Source organism: Prosopis cineraria, unplaced genomic scaffold, assembly GCF_029017545.1.
Source record: "Prosopis cineraria cultivar Desert tree isolate PC_DT_omini unplaced genomic scaffold, ASM2901754v1 PC14, whole genome shotgun sequence".
In the NCBI taxonomy this organism is placed as follows: Eukaryota; Viridiplantae; Streptophyta; class Magnoliopsida; order Fabales; family Fabaceae; genus Prosopis; species Prosopis cineraria.
The window spans coordinates 29,381,072-29,397,124 of NW_026555345.1; the positions used below are offsets into that span (position 1 = coordinate 29,381,072).

At 31.6% G+C, this 16,053-nt stretch overlaps 2 protein-coding genes across 2 annotated transcripts; both read right to left on the reverse strand.

Moving 5' to 3' along the window:
- Nucleotides 1-622: 622 nt before the first annotated feature.
- Nucleotides 623-10,994, reverse strand: LOC129292457 (acidic endochitinase-like). The gene is made up of 2 exons (XM_054930007.1): nucleotides 10,778-10,994; nucleotides 623-1,556 (listed from the first exon to the last, which is right to left on the reverse strand). Exons 1-2 carry the CDS (start codon nucleotides 10,992-10,994, stop codon nucleotides 748-750), a joined length of 1,026 nt encoding a protein of 341 aa, XP_054785982.1. The 3' UTR covers nucleotides 623-747.
- Nucleotides 10,995-14,255: 3,261 nt separating this feature from the next.
- On the reverse strand, nucleotides 14,256-15,224 carry LOC129292459 (acidic endochitinase-like). The gene has a single exon (XM_054930008.1). It carries the CDS (start codon nucleotides 15,222-15,224, stop codon nucleotides 14,256-14,258), a length of 969 nt encoding a protein of 322 aa, XP_054785983.1.
- Between the last annotated feature and the right edge of the window lie 829 nt (nucleotides 15,225-16,053).

The following is a 16,053-nucleotide window of genomic DNA, read 5'->3' on the forward strand; positions in this document are numbered from 1 at the left end:
GATATGATGAATACATACAAAATTTTGTCTGTCCCGCAAACTCATCCCTGACAGGTTTGGAAAAGTTATTTAGAGAGTGGCACAGACACCTAGAATTTTTGCGGTAACATGGTATTTTGTCAATGAAGATCTAAAACATGGAATTTAGGGGTTAAAATTCATCAATAAGCATTTTTTTTAATCACAAAAAACATTTAAACTTTTTTTTTACCAGTGCCGACTTGATTTTGGATGAGCAACGTCTATTCGTTCTCAAGATAAAATCTGTATGGCGAAAATTAATTATTTGAAGTTTTGAACGGTTTGGTCTCAAAGTTTTATTTCAAATTTTTAGTTAATTTTTTATTAATATTTTTTTATAACATTAAAAAAATTCCACCGCTAATTTAGAGACTGAATTAGTGATGAATGAGCGATAAAAATTTATTCAATCACTAAATTCCAATGCAAATGTGCTGTATTTTTGTTGTGGAATGCGAATTACATTTAGGATAGTTTTATATTTTAATTTAAATAAATAAGGACATCATTGAGCCATGAGATCATTTTGATTTGTGTTGCTGAACAGCATCCAAATGAATAAGAAACAAAAGCTAAAACCTTAAAACAACAGTATCACGCAGTCAATGAAAGTTTTTATTCATTAATGATCCATGATAACCTGACTAGAATCAGGCTGTCAACACAGAAGGATGGAAGGCACTAGCCTCCTACAACTTATTCCGTACTAGAGAAGTTGCAGTCACACTACAAGTGCGATAAAAGGCGATCTAGAACCTCCGAGGCAGACTTCACCATGGCAACCAACGGCGACCGTACGACATTAAAAGCTCCAGAGGTAGTACACACGATCTGATCGCTGTACCCAGATATATAATCATAGTACCTGCTCCATAACATCACCCCACCAAACTTGGGAGATGTTTCTACTACCGGAAGAATCTCATTGTTGAGCACATTAATTGGGACATAACCACCAGCACTACCATTTGCAGCAGGAGAAGCGGGGAGGCCGACATAGAACTTGGTGGCGGTGAAGTCGGCGGTCCATTGGTTCCATGAATTTATAAGTTTCTGAGTATCTCCATCGTCGGTGTATTCGCAGGGAGGGTTGTTGTAGAACTGGACCCAAATGTAGTCGAACAGCCCTGTGCTGATGGAAGTGTTTAAATAGTAGTCTGGGATTGGGCATTGTGGCGCTGCTGATAAGTAAATCTTCTTTTGTTGGCTGTATGTGTAAAGATCTTGCAGAAGCACATCCCAGTACAAGTTTGTACCGCCTTCGATGTCAAAATCGATGCCATCTAAGGCGATGAGACCCAGTAGACCTGAACTTTGGCCACTGAGGTAATAGGTCCAGAGGTGGTATGCAAACTCCTTGGCGTCTTCAGCTGAAGAAAAGCCATATTGCCCAGAAGCTCCTCCAAGAGAGAGGAAGATTTTGACACTCTTGCTTTGGCAGTAGGCTATTTGGGAGGCATATTTGGTGCAATCAGGGACACCCGTGGACCAATCACAATGTCCTGAGAGGTCTATATATGTTTGGAGTTCGTCCGCTGCCGAATGTGTTCATGAATGCGATGTTTATGATCTCGTACTTTTCGGTGTCGCATGCTGTATCCAACTCTCCTTCTCCCCCATTCTGTCCCCAGTAGGTGACAATTGGACAAGACAGGGAAGAGCTCAAGTGAGATAAGAGCAAGAAGGATGAGAGGTTGTGTTTTGGAAGCCATGAAAGTAGGTTGAGAGAAGCAAGGCAATGAGCTTCTTGTTTTAGGAAAGGAGGAGCAACAGAAACGACCGATTTATGGAGGGCTTGGGGTAGGGTCATTATTTTACTTATTTTTCAAGAACCAATCAGTCAGCTAATATAAAATAAGACGTTTGCGAGGCACGTGTTATTAATGTTAGATTTTTTTAATTAAACGATGAGATTAGCATTAGATCCAATTTAACCTCTTTCATCCATATTCCGTTCATCATATATCTTTTTAATGAATGTATTATTCAATTTAAAGTTGCTAACATGCAATTCTTTATATCTCTGGCTAATAAAAAATGAGAAAACGACGAGGTTGCTGGCCGGAATATGTATGGATGTATGTATGGAATATGTATGGATGTATGTATGTATGTGTAGGACTTTTAAATTCATAATATAATGGCACTAGACATAGGTGATTACTGATTATGGAATTATTGAAAGTTCTAATAGGTGATTACTGATCATGGAATTATTAAAAGTTCTAACGTGATAATTGCATGCCTCTTCGATTAAATTTATCTCTATTCCTTCTATTCAATAAGTCACATTCAATAATTGCTTCTCACATCATGAAGTGATATTTTTAAATGTGGCCTTATAGTGGTAGTGTGTAGTGTGGTACCGTGCAAGGAAGATGAGGTAACTTTACCATCCCCAATTTTTCTTAAAGAATAGTCAATCTACAATTTAAAAAGAGCCTCATGTATATTATTTGAAAAAGCCTTCTATGATTGGACCTAGTTGGTCAGTCCTTTGTATCGGGGGTGGAAAAAGTAAAGCCGAATGTTTTTTGCTCTCTACTATCATTATCATTAATAATATAAACAATTTATATATAATGTGGCTTTAGAACTTCAACCAATGCACCAAAAAAAAACCAGTTAAATGAATCCCCAATAGCGCCCAAGCAAAAAACCCCCCGGGGGGGAGGATCACCACCTCTCACTTCTCCAGTTTTTTTTTCTTTTTTTGTTTTTGTCATATATTTTTTATTTGATGATTGTTTTTTTAAATCTTAACCTCTTTTTTTAATGTAAGCATAAATATATCATCTTTATACTTCTAATTATTTATATATATTATTGTTTTAAACATTATCTTTTTAATTTGGTTTTGATTAGCCATCTAAAAATACTTAATAAGATGTCACTTTCTTTATATAATGAATGTGCTTTAGAGCATTGAACAAATTTCGAATCATTTTGAATATATGTGATTAATTTAATCTTGTTTTGGAGTAACATTTTATAAATTATCACTTTTCATGAAATATTTAACACAAAAAATTAAAAAATAGTAAATTAATCACATCAAGTTTGGCCATAGTTCAACCATGACCCAACCATTGACCTTTAAAATGGTACTTTGATTGGTTAAATGACCGGTTTGATTTTTAAAATCTTGTCCTCCTCTCTCTTATATAACTTAACTCTCATGTTAATTATTTAAAAAAATTATATATAGGACTTGTGGAGCAAACTTATTTACAAACAAGTCTCATGAATTTTAGAAACATAGCCAATCCCTTGAAACCTAAATATAATTTGAAGTTCAGGTACATAGATAACAATGCCTCTATTAAAATACATTACATCAATTAAGTAATTTACAACTATTTTATTAGTAATTTATAATTATGATTTCTTTGCATATCCAATTGCTAATTAGATACAACTACCTTATTAGTAATTTTCAACTATCATTTTAATATTTTATAACTATAACTTCATATATTTAATAGTTAAACCAATCACACGTTACTAACAAAGTTTAATACAAATTATTTACAACTATCTTATTAGTAATTTATAACTATCATTTAATATTTTATAACGATAACTTCACATATCTAATAAATCAATTATGTGTTATTAATAAAGTTTAATACTAATTGTTTATAGCTATTTTATCAGTAATTTATAATTATAACTTCAACTTTTTATAATTTAAACCCCACATATCCAATAAGTAAAAGTAGCATTACATTTGCACCCCCATTTTAAATTATATGACTCAGGTTCCAAGAAGTTGGCTATAATGTTTGAATTTCATATGATTTATTTGCAAATAAGTTTATTCCACAGGACTCATACATAATTTTTTCATTATTTAATTGGTGCTTAGTGACAGCAACTGGAAACCAAGTTCATAATGTTTTGGCTGAGAAATCACGAGCTGCATAGTGTAGGGGTGAATTTGGAAATTTTAAATTTGTGATCACGATTAATGCAACAGCAAGCAAAATCGATTCATAGAAACAAGAGAAATGAATGAACTTCTTTAAAAACGGAGTTTTGGTAAAGTATTTGTATCAATGAAATTTTATTTTTATCAAAATTTTATACTTTGAATTAACAAAATATTTTAAAATTATCTTATAATTTGGTACTGAAGGAATATTATTTAATTTAAAGTTGCACATGTAATTCCCTGTATCTCTAAGAAAAATGAGAAAATGGCACGACTGGCCAGCAGATGACGTGGATGAATTCGTAAACTTCTGATTGAACTCCACCGATGTGTTGGATGTAGTTCAGAGCTGTGGACTGAAGAAAACGTTTTGCAATAATGTTAGCAAGGTTTAATGACGTAAAATCGTTTTTCTCGCTACATTTTATCTAACTATCATAGTCAGCACGATGACTAATTTGATCTGGATTAGGCAATTACTTTCCCATCATTAGCTATTAACAGAGGCAAAAGCAAATCATAGAAAACTAACATTATTTGTTTCATTATTGGTGGAGACAAGGGAGCCAACAAGGGTCATGGCCCCTAACTTTTTAATTATTTTGCTAAAATATAGGAATTATATATTTTCAATCCTCTAAATTGAATTGAACGAGAAACATATCAATTAAAAGAATTGAATAGTAAATTCAATAAATAAGTAATAGAGTTTTGAAAAAAAAAATTGATGAAAAGGACCTTATTAGGAAAATTAATCCCAAGGACCAAATTCAATTGAAGGACCAAAGCTAATATTTTATTTATTAAACAATTTAAACAAATGACCTAAATACTCCTCTCTTTAAACCAATGAAATTGAAAAAACAAAAATAAAAGCTACTTGTTCAACACATGCACCCTGAGCCAGAAGCCTTATGTAACCCTTCCCTGTAACCACCAAATATAGAAAAGGATTAACTTAATTACCACCACAACAAAACCAAACAATAATTAAATACTTTATTTGAAAAACTTGGGTTTAAGACTTGTTTGGCAAAATTATCAAAATCATAACACATTAAAGCAATATGCAGCAGAAATAAACTATATGCATTCAAATGGATCATTGCATGCTCTAAAAACAAAGAAATTAGGTCAGATTATGGGCCATGCGCCGTGGCAGGCAACACATGGGTCATGGCATGTGACATGGAGCCATATGCCCTAACCTTCTCTATACCATGTGTCGGGGCATGATGCGCAATGCACTGTGACACACATGCCTGATTCTATTTTGACAGCTCAAATAATGAACTTTCGATGTGCGCTGTATTCACATATGATATCCGATTGGAGTGATTCAAGAGCCCACACGAAGTTTATCTCATAAGCTAGCTAATGAGATAATTTGGACACAATCTAATGGTTTGATCAAAATTTGGACACCCGAGTGCAATAAGTCACTTTTTCTAAAAATTTCACACACCCAATCGCTCAAATCAATCCTATTATCTCATTAGACCATATTAGGCCTTGAACTAAGCCTAAAAGGACCTAATACACTTGATTGAACATAATATATAACATATATACACACATATCAAAATTTGGTCGTTCAACAACTCATTTTCATAAAACACAATTTTCACAACTTAGCTCAAAAACTTTCCTTTAGCCATTTTCACTACAATATCACCACAAATCACCACTTTATACATTCACAATATATTTATAACTAAATGTTAGCCTTTATTAATCATTTCATCATATATCTACATATATGAGCTAAGATTTACTAAATTACTACAATTTTCTCAAAAATCACAACTTAAACATGCATGCAGTGTTGGATAGGGAGGCATAATAGAAGATTAAAATTTAAAATCCCTATGCCCATGTAGACCAAACGAACTCATTTAAGTCAAGGTAAAAAGAAAAGTTACCTTTTTCTTCATGCTTTATGTGCATTCTCTTTAAGAGTCTAAATCTTAGGAGTCGACCACGTAGATATGCTTCCTCTACTAGTATCCACACGAACAGCTCTCTAACTCGAACAGCGTGCTAGTGTTTCTAACATCTGTTCGTTTTTGAACATTAGGTTTACTTTTTTTAGGGTGTTTCATGGCTCTCAAAGTATTTTATCGTCAGGACTTTTCTGATTCTCACTACTTTCATAAAGCACGTCCCTATCTATATATATTATATAAATTAGGATTTTTGCCTTCCACTTGAAGAGTCCACAAAAATTTAATTAAATTTATCTCATAAATTTAATCCATAATATCATATCTAATTCGAATTTATCTTATAACTTTAAATTATAAAACTAACATGATAGTCTCTTATATCATGTTAGTTATTAAATTTAGTCTATCATATAAAATTAAAATTAAAACTAATACAATACAATACAATGCAATGCAATATATATTATATTATATTATATTATTTATATATGTATACACAAAATTACACATATACGCATATATATATATATATATCATATTTTGAATTTTATATATATCATATATATATATATCAAATATATATACAAACATGAATATATATATATATATATTTTGAATATATATATATATATATAATTATATTTCATATAAATATATATAAATATTTAGCCCATAAGTCATAAGTGACCTCTAGCAAGACATCGCAACTACCCAATTTATATGGGGATCAATGCAACCTATCATATAACCATCTCACATCCTTTTTGTCACACGATATTTCGGTTAAGCGTGAGACATAGAATTGTCATTCTCCTTTACCTGACCATTACTTTCTCAATATTTAAGTAGACTGACATAACAATAAAAAAACTCTTTTCATTGTAATATGACCTTACATTTTCTTAGTCTTACTTATCGAGGGGCCTAATAATATCTCTCAATTAATGTGAAGGATAAATTTCATCTTGACCACTTATATTCCTCTGCATGAATATCACTAAATTTAATCATAGCTTTTATGATCACTTGATCAAAGGTGACTTTTGACTAAGTCAAAGTTCAGTGGTCATCATTGAGGAATCCATGATGGTCTCAAGTCAAAGGGCTTAGTGATATGGTTACATATGAAATAAGCTTATAACTTGTACCATACAGCTTTCTTATAGCGGGTTGGTACAACATCTTGTACTCTTTCAAGTGCCTATGACTCTGATTTATATCTCTATAATTAATTAAAGTCATACTAGTCTTATTTCATCTATGATTCCTCATAGATGACCGACTAGGGATATTTAGGACAATCACTATAGTTTGTTTAAGGATACAGTTATCATAATGAATATACAATTAATATGATATCAAAAGAAAAATTTTATAAATAACAATATTTATAGTACAATGATTGGCCCTAAGGCATAATTTCCAACATGCAATTCCTATGGCAACTTATATACACAATATTCATAGTGTTATTATACAAACTCTATAATCACATGACTTTAACAACTCTAAACCGATCCTGACTCTTTTTTCTTGCCCAGCTCATTGCTTTGTCCTATAAAAATATAACTACGGTGACCAAATAAAAATTTCAGTAACAGAATAACTTTCTACTATCAACTATCACATGCAACCATAAGTAAGTATAGCATAATATACAGTTAAACATAGCATATAACACAAGTTCATTTCAAATCTTATTAATATAAACCATTTCACTTCTTTTACCACTATATTTACCATTTTTTTGCACATAGCATGATCATTACTAACCGAACCTCCAAATCATCTCAAATCACCCAACTTGAAACTATAAACTAGCCTTAGACTAATATACACTCTCATTGGCATTGAGTTCATCTTCAGTGATAGAATCACCTAGCCTAAGGTGTTCTAACTCATAATGGTTTTCCCCAATACACACAATAGGGTGTCGTTGATTCCAACACCGCACCACATTGATACTAAGGAATCCAAATCTCCAACATCACACCTCAATAGGCATTAAGGAGATAATCTCTGTTGCTCACCACAAGTGCACGGATCATAACAAGTAATATAATAAAAGTAAAGTATCATGTTTTCGAGGATTTGTTTAAAAACAACGATCAAACAAAAGACTAAGTGAGTTCAATTAAGTTGAGCCAAACATAATTAGGTGAAAATGATTTTTGCAAACTAAAATACTAGAAAATAAAGAAAACAAAGTGATTCACGAACTTCAAACTCAAATTGGGACCTAGAATTATTTATCTCCCTTGCATTTCATAACACTAAAATTATCTCCTCTTATAAATGCTTTTAATAAAAATAAATGCTAACCTAGGGTTCTAAAAATACTTGGACAAACTCTCTCAAATCATGAACAAATGTTTAGTTAAATTAATTGCTCAATCTCTTGTTACAATTAATAAAACTCAATTTTAAACACCAACCCTAATGTGGCTATGTAAGGCTAGTAAGTATATCTCTATCTTACTAACAAAACTATCCATTCAACATGTAAATATCAAGTTCTTGTACTATTTCACCCAAGTTTTACACTTAACCTAGCCCTCTTAAGCATTAATTAAGTGAATCCAACATTTAAATGGTGGCCAATCACTTAAAAGCATTAAGGAAAGAATAAATAAACACATATATATCATTAATCACAAAAAGAGAGGAGGAACTTAATGTTAATCCATACAAAGGTTTAAAATAATCCTAAAGCAAAGGGTTTGGCTACTCATAAACATCAAAAAGCTACAAATACACAAGATATTCACAGCCATTACAAGATTACAAGAAGGAAAGGAAAAAGGAATAGAAAAATCAAAGAAAAGAAGCTCCAAATCTCTTCAAAACCCCATTCTCTTGCTTCAAGTACTTCCAATGCCCAAACCCTAGCACAACCAAGCTCCAAATGTGTCTAAAAGTTTGAAGAGTGCATTCTGGATCGAGCTCTCAATATATATATGTCCTAGCTAACCAATTTCTAATAAATAAAACGTAGTGTTTTTCTAATAGCGGCAAAAGTCGTGAACGAAAGTCATAACTTTCTGACGACTTTGACATTTTTGAACTATTTTTTGCAATTAACAAAATTTATCCTTTTGCACTTGATTTTTTCATCCAAAAGCCTTCCAAAAACATCAATAAAGCTCTAGAAATGCATTTAATCAAATCTAAAATCAAAGTAATATGAAATTAGACTGAAAATATTAAAGTAAAGCTAAGAATGCAAACCCAAAGCAAACTACACATTTGCCTAATTTGGACAATAAAAATATATACAAATGAGGCAAAATGGATTAAAATCAAAGAAAAATTTAATGAAACGACATGAAATTTAGAGGTTAACAATCTCCAACACCATACCTCAAAAGGTACTAAAGAGATACAATTCTCCAACATTATACCACGTCAGGCACTAAGAGAATAATGCCATATAGTCTTTATCTACATCTCCACACTATGGGTGAACTCACATCCCTATGATCATGCTTTCCGAACCAATCATAGATTCTCAATCACTACCATACACATATATACATATATCAAATATAAAATCTTATGTTTTCACCCATCTATTTAATCAGAAGCCATTTTCATGTAACATTCACAAATGCCATAAAACATGTTTAGTTTAAAACAATTTTTATGCACTAAATAGCATACTTACACATAGTTATAATAAGTAGTCAAATAAAGAAAGTTATTCGGTTACCTCAACCCTTCTATCATAAGAAAGGTTATCCGTGGATTTAACAACTACTAACATATCACTACAAGCTCCTTTCCACACTCTACCTATGGATTATGCCAATTTACACACAATTAGAACTATTAGTCAATTAATTCAATTGACCAAAAACACTTAATTGTCAGTTAAGCTATAACTAGCCATTCATTCCTTTCTACTTAACCATTCTAAGCTCTTTACCACTCAGTTACTACTTTATAAAACTTCAAACAATCTTATTGACCCTAACACCATTTTCACCCCTTATTTCCATTAATTAGGGCTAAATTTGAGCTTATAAGTTCAAAGCTCTATCGTTCAACTTCAAACTAGTTACAAAGCTTAATTTAACTCTAGAGAACCTTTTTATTACTATAAAGTAAGAAACAAGCCCCTGAAATCTTCTTGATTCAATTTCTTTATAACTTACACTAAGAGAAATTAGAGTATAATTGAAAGTAGGGGTCATATGAAGCTTAATTGATAAGTCACTGGTCAGAAATGCCTTCCAATACCTTGAGAATGCTTGCCCTTGCAGCCAAAGCTTTGTTCTCCTCTCTCTTTTATATTTTCTCTCCCTTTCCCTTTTAAACTTCAAGCCAATTCACGACCTATTAATTCATTTTTTGGTTAATGCGCCACGACGTATGGCATAACAAGCAAATTCCTCACCATGTGCACATGCTTCATTCTGAGACATAGTTTTTTTCAACCATATCTGCTCATTCAACATCCTAACAAGTCAAATTACTAAGCAATCATCTAAACCCTTAATCAATCACTAGTTACTAATTTACCCTTAATTAATAATTAACTGCAAGATTAAGAAATTAAGATGTTACAGTTCTCCCCTCCTTTTAAGAATTTTGCCCCCAAAAGTCATAAAACACACAAATACATACCTATGAAAATAGATGGGGATACTATCCTCTATCTCCTAGGTAGTATCGTCAGGAACCATGCCTCACCAGAAAACTTTCACTAATCATATAGTTTTGTTCCTCAATTGTTTCTCTTTCATATCTATGATATGTTCTAGCTCAGCCTTATAAGTTAAATTCTCTCGGAGCTCAATCTCTCGTGGTTTGATCATATGAGAAGGGTCTGGTTGGTATTTCTTAAGTTGAGATACATGGAATACATCATACACACTTGATAATTGCAGTGGCAAGGCAATTCTGTAGGCAACTGGTCCAATTCTCTCCAGAATCTCGAAAGGACCAACGAACTGAGGAGTCAACTTTTTAGCTCTAATCGACCTCCCAATTCTCGTTATTGGTGTAACCCTTAAAAACACATGGTTTCCTACCAGAAACTCTAATAGCCTTCTACGTTTATCCACATAACTCTTCTGCCTGCTTTGAGCCATTATCAATCTTTACTTAATCAACCTAATCTTTTGAGTTGTTTGATCTACAACATTTAGTTCTAACATACTCTTCTCACTCAATTCTGTCCAACATAAAGGCGATCTACACTTTTTCTCATATAAAACCTTGATATTTAGGGAAGATTTTATTTTAACTTTATTCTAATTTTCTCTTCTTCTTTCTACCTCTAAATTTTATGCTTTAATTGTTATTGTTGATTAGAGTAGCTTTATTGCATGATTTTTAGGTTATAAATTTTATATGAGGTTTTGCTTGCTATAATCAATTGACATAGTAACATAAGAGCAATTTGGCTTAGCTTGAGTGATTACTCATGTTTTATTTCTAGTGTGGCTAAAACATCTGTTAGGTTGTGGGTTTAAGGAAGATTTCAATTTATCTATAACTTAATTCCTTGTTTAATTCTTGAATGATAATTTGGAAAATATATAATAAGATCAGAGTAATAAAGTTAAATAAAATTAATTTATTTTGTGGATGAGGAAGATTAAGTTTAGGTGTTTGGGTTGTGATTAATTTCCCTCCTTGTTCTTGGTAATTTTCTCAATTGAATTTCCTTCATTTATTTAATTTTAATTTAGTTTTTTTAAATTAATTTCATCATAAAAAAATCCCCTCACTTTTTAGCTTTTCATAATCATAATTCAAGTAATTAACCCATTGAGTCTTAGAGAGACAACTTAGGTTGTATTTTACAATAAAATATAGTTCTTATTAATTTTGGTGCTATTCGGTAATAGTGTCAAATAGCAAAAACTGATCGGTAGAGGTGGAGGAAGATGGATGGATGCATTTACTTCCATCTTAAAAGAATCAAATAAATCTATTTTCATTTATTGATGTTTCGCTTCTCATTAGAGTTAGGTTTCTCCTGAGACTTGCAAGTGCATGCACATGTTTGAATCCAAAAATGATATCGATCCTGACTGTAGCAAGTATTTGTGTGCCATATTATTTAAAGCTTAGAAAGTTGAGTTGGCCTTGATAGTAGGAGTAGGGACTTTTTCAATTGGCCTCATGAGATGTCTTTGATACAGGAAGTTTGTGGACTTACACTTGAGAAAGAGATTATAATTAGGTTATCCAAGTGTGAATAAACTTAAACTGATATGGCAATCTCGCACTGGATACAATTGAAATTGTTAATTAATATATAATAAAGGAAAATAATTCATAAACTTAAGGTTTAAGGTTGAGTTAAGAATGTAGTGGTGTTCTTCCATCATTCTTTGCCCATTTGTCCTCCCCTTTTGTTTTTTGGCGGTCATGCCCTAGCGCCCATTCTTAACATTAGGTATGCAAAACACATATTCATGCATTCATCAAAGAAAAATTTAGACTTTAATTAATTAATTATGTTAGCGTATACGTATTAACGTACCTGCATATATATTAATTAGATCTAATGCTTGTTATAAGTAACGAGACCAGCATTAGATCCAATTTAACCTCGCTCATTGATATTCGGTAACTATATATATATTTTTTTGAATGTATTATTTAATTCAAAGTTGCAAACTTACAATTCTCTGTATCTCTGAAAAAAAAGCGTAAATGACACGATTGGCACGTTTAAATTCATAAAGTAAGAAAAATAATGCTACTAGACACTTACTGATCATGAAATATTAAAAGTTTAAATGACGTGATAATTGCAAGCCTATTTGATTAAGTTTATCTCTATTCCTTCTGTCATGTAAATATCCCATTATAAAAGAAATATCACGTCTAGAAATTTAAAAATAAATTAAAAATAAGTAAAGAATACAACATATTTAATTAAATGATTTAAATTATTTTTGATGAAGCTTAATATAATATAAATAGTTTGTCACTTCTCACATCATGATCGAGGTGGTATATATTTTAAAATTAAATATAGTGGCACAGCACTGCATACGTAATGATTAAGGGATCTTGTGCTCTTTTTTTAACTATTAAATTATTTTTTTATATTTATAGACGCATACAACTATTTTATTTTCATCTTTTAAAAAAAATTTGACATATATATTTATTTATAAATATAAGAATTCAAAGATTGCGATCGTGGTCCTGCAAGCAAACATATTACAACAGAGCGCCACCGAATGCAAGAGAAGCATCATTTTGTTAAATTAAATTCATTTTATATCAATACATTCATTGGATAACATCTAGCTGTGCGAGATTGGTTTCGGCACTATGTGATGAAATTTGTACCATGTAGATTTTAATTTGAATCGTCCAGATTTAAAATATTATTATATATTATATTTATTAAAATAAAAAGTTATAAAAATTATGAAATAATTTTAATAATTTTTTTATTTTTAATATAGTCTAGATTTAATTAGATAGTCTAATTTAATATTAAAATTTTTATAATTGCTATATACTGACTATCTAGATGTACTCTACACAATTTAAATTTAATCTGTATTAGTTTATTTGGATAATTAATATACATTAATTATAAAAAATTTTATATTAAATTAGATTCTCCAAATCAAATCTAGACCATATTAAAAATAAAAAATTTATCAAAAAGTTTTTTCTAATTTTTATTTTAATAAATATAATATATGATAATACTTTAAATATGGTCTATTCATATCAAAATTTAGTTGGTTCAAATCTCATCACAGTGATGAACAGATGAGATCCCTAGCTGTGCATTCAAGAAGGCCCTAAAAACTAGATTCTTTCATACTCTATTCCTATTAGAAACTTGTTTACTTAGTATATATGATACTGCATCCGTCCCAAATTATACTCTTTTGTAATAGATTTAACATTTTAAAATATAAGACACTTTAAAAAAAATATTACCTTTTCCATTATAGTATCTCTCTTTAATATTCTTTCATGAATAGAGTATTATATAAGAGCATTTTTTTAAAATTTATATTTTTATTTTAAAAATATAAAGTTATAAAGTGTATTTATTAAACTTTATTGATATGTATTTTATCTGAAAGTGTTTCATAAATTGAGATAGAATGTAAGTATATTATATATATATATATATATACACATCTACAAATTCAGTTCATCTTCGGCCTTTTGTTAGCTTACTTTAAAATAGATGATGAAGAGTTGAAGACTAGATATATTGCTATTGCATACAAAAACTCGCGAAAGTAATTAATTAAGGAAAGCTTTATTTAATTTGACATTGATGATAGCTCATCAGTGTCAGAAGTAGCCTCCAATATTGCATACAAGAGAATACTTAATACAAGAGGATAAAATGCATCCTAGGCAGATTGTTTCAGGTTCTCTATTGCAATTGGAGCCTTAAGGTGATCATGAGCCTCGAGCTTGTCGCTATACTTGCAGACAAGATCCTCCCACAACATGAACCCCCCGAAAAAGGCACTCGATTTAACTTTTGGAATGACCTTCCTTTTGAGATCAGCAATTGGGATATATCCTTCTTCTCCCTCACACGCGGGGAGGCCGACAAAGAAGGCATGACTTTTGTCAACGGTTTGGGTGATCCAGACGTCCCATGCTTCTAAAAGATTATGAGCATCTCCATCAGAATATTCGCAGGAAGCCTTGTTATAGAACCTAATCCAGATGTAGTCGAACATCCAAGTGTGGATGGCCATGTTTAAGTAGTCATCTGGGAATTCACAATGAGGTGCTGCTGATAGGTAGAAATACCGAGCACCTTCACTAGTGCGGTGTGGGTTGAGGAATTCCACAAGAGTATCGTAATACACGTTCCCGCCACTTTCGATGGCAAAATCAATGCCGTCTAAGGTCACATCTCCCAGTGGACCTTCCGAACCGGGTTCGCCGCTGAGGAAGTTGGTCCAGAGGTAGTCTGAAAGTTCTTGGGCGTCTGCAATTGAAGAAAGTGTATAGCTCCCGGAGGGCCCTCCGAGAGAGAGGAAGATTTTGATGCCTAGGGATTGGCAATGGGCTATCTGGGAGGCATATTTGGAGCAAGGGTTATCCTCGGAGTACTCTTCACAATGTCCTGGCAGGTTTATTTCTGGAGCTTGATGGTTTCCGAAGACATCGAGGAATCCTATGTTAATTATCTCGTACCTGTTTGTGTCGCATGCTGCATCCAACTCTCCTTCTCCTTCGGTAAAATTTTGGCCCCAGTAGGTGACATAGTGATAGGTAGAGCCATGGGATGTGCTGAAGTACTGAGACAACAGCAACAAGGGCAAAAGGAGGGTGATAGACGAAGCTTGTGTTTTGGAAGCCATGGAACGAGCTCGATTGAATGAGCGAAGGTAATGGTTTCTTGTTGTACCTGGAGCGATGGAAACAACCTATTTATTATGGGCTAGGACTAGGGTCCTTATCGTCAAATTTCTTTCTTTCCTTTTTCTCCTTTTAAAAAAACAGTGCACATGAGGAAAATATGGGGTAAAGGAATGACATTTTTTTTTTAATATAGTGCGTTTAAAATAATAATTTAGTTACGTAAGCATTTATATATCTGAGCAATGCGACAACTGAAGAAAATGTGGGAGGGACGGAATATTAGATGTTACATTGTGCGTTCAAGGTTTAACACAGGAACCAGGCTTCCAACATAAAACAAAACTCCGATGAAAAATTATTTTTTTAATACGGGCAGCGAGATAGGGGATGTGTTCAATAAAAAATACTTTCTTTAATCTTATCTATAGGATAGAGAAAAAAATTATTTTTGACCTATTTATAACTCACATTATTAAATTTTTATTATAAATTTTTTCTTTTACCCTTCATTAAATGTTGAAGAGAAAAAATATGTTATTAAATTATATATATATATTTAATAGGAAGAAAATTAAAAATTTATCAAATTTTAAGACAAAATTAATGAGTTTTAAATTTTTTTTTATACCAATAAAGCATGCTGAAGCTAATTTGTAAATAGAACTACTGGAGTAATTGAAAGATGAAACGATTGAAACAAGTGAAACAAGAAAGAGAAAATACTAGACAAAATTTATAAACAATTTTAAAAATATGTGTATTATCAATCAAGACAAGACAAATTTAATCTTGACGATTTAACTTAATATTGACATTTTTTAATTTATA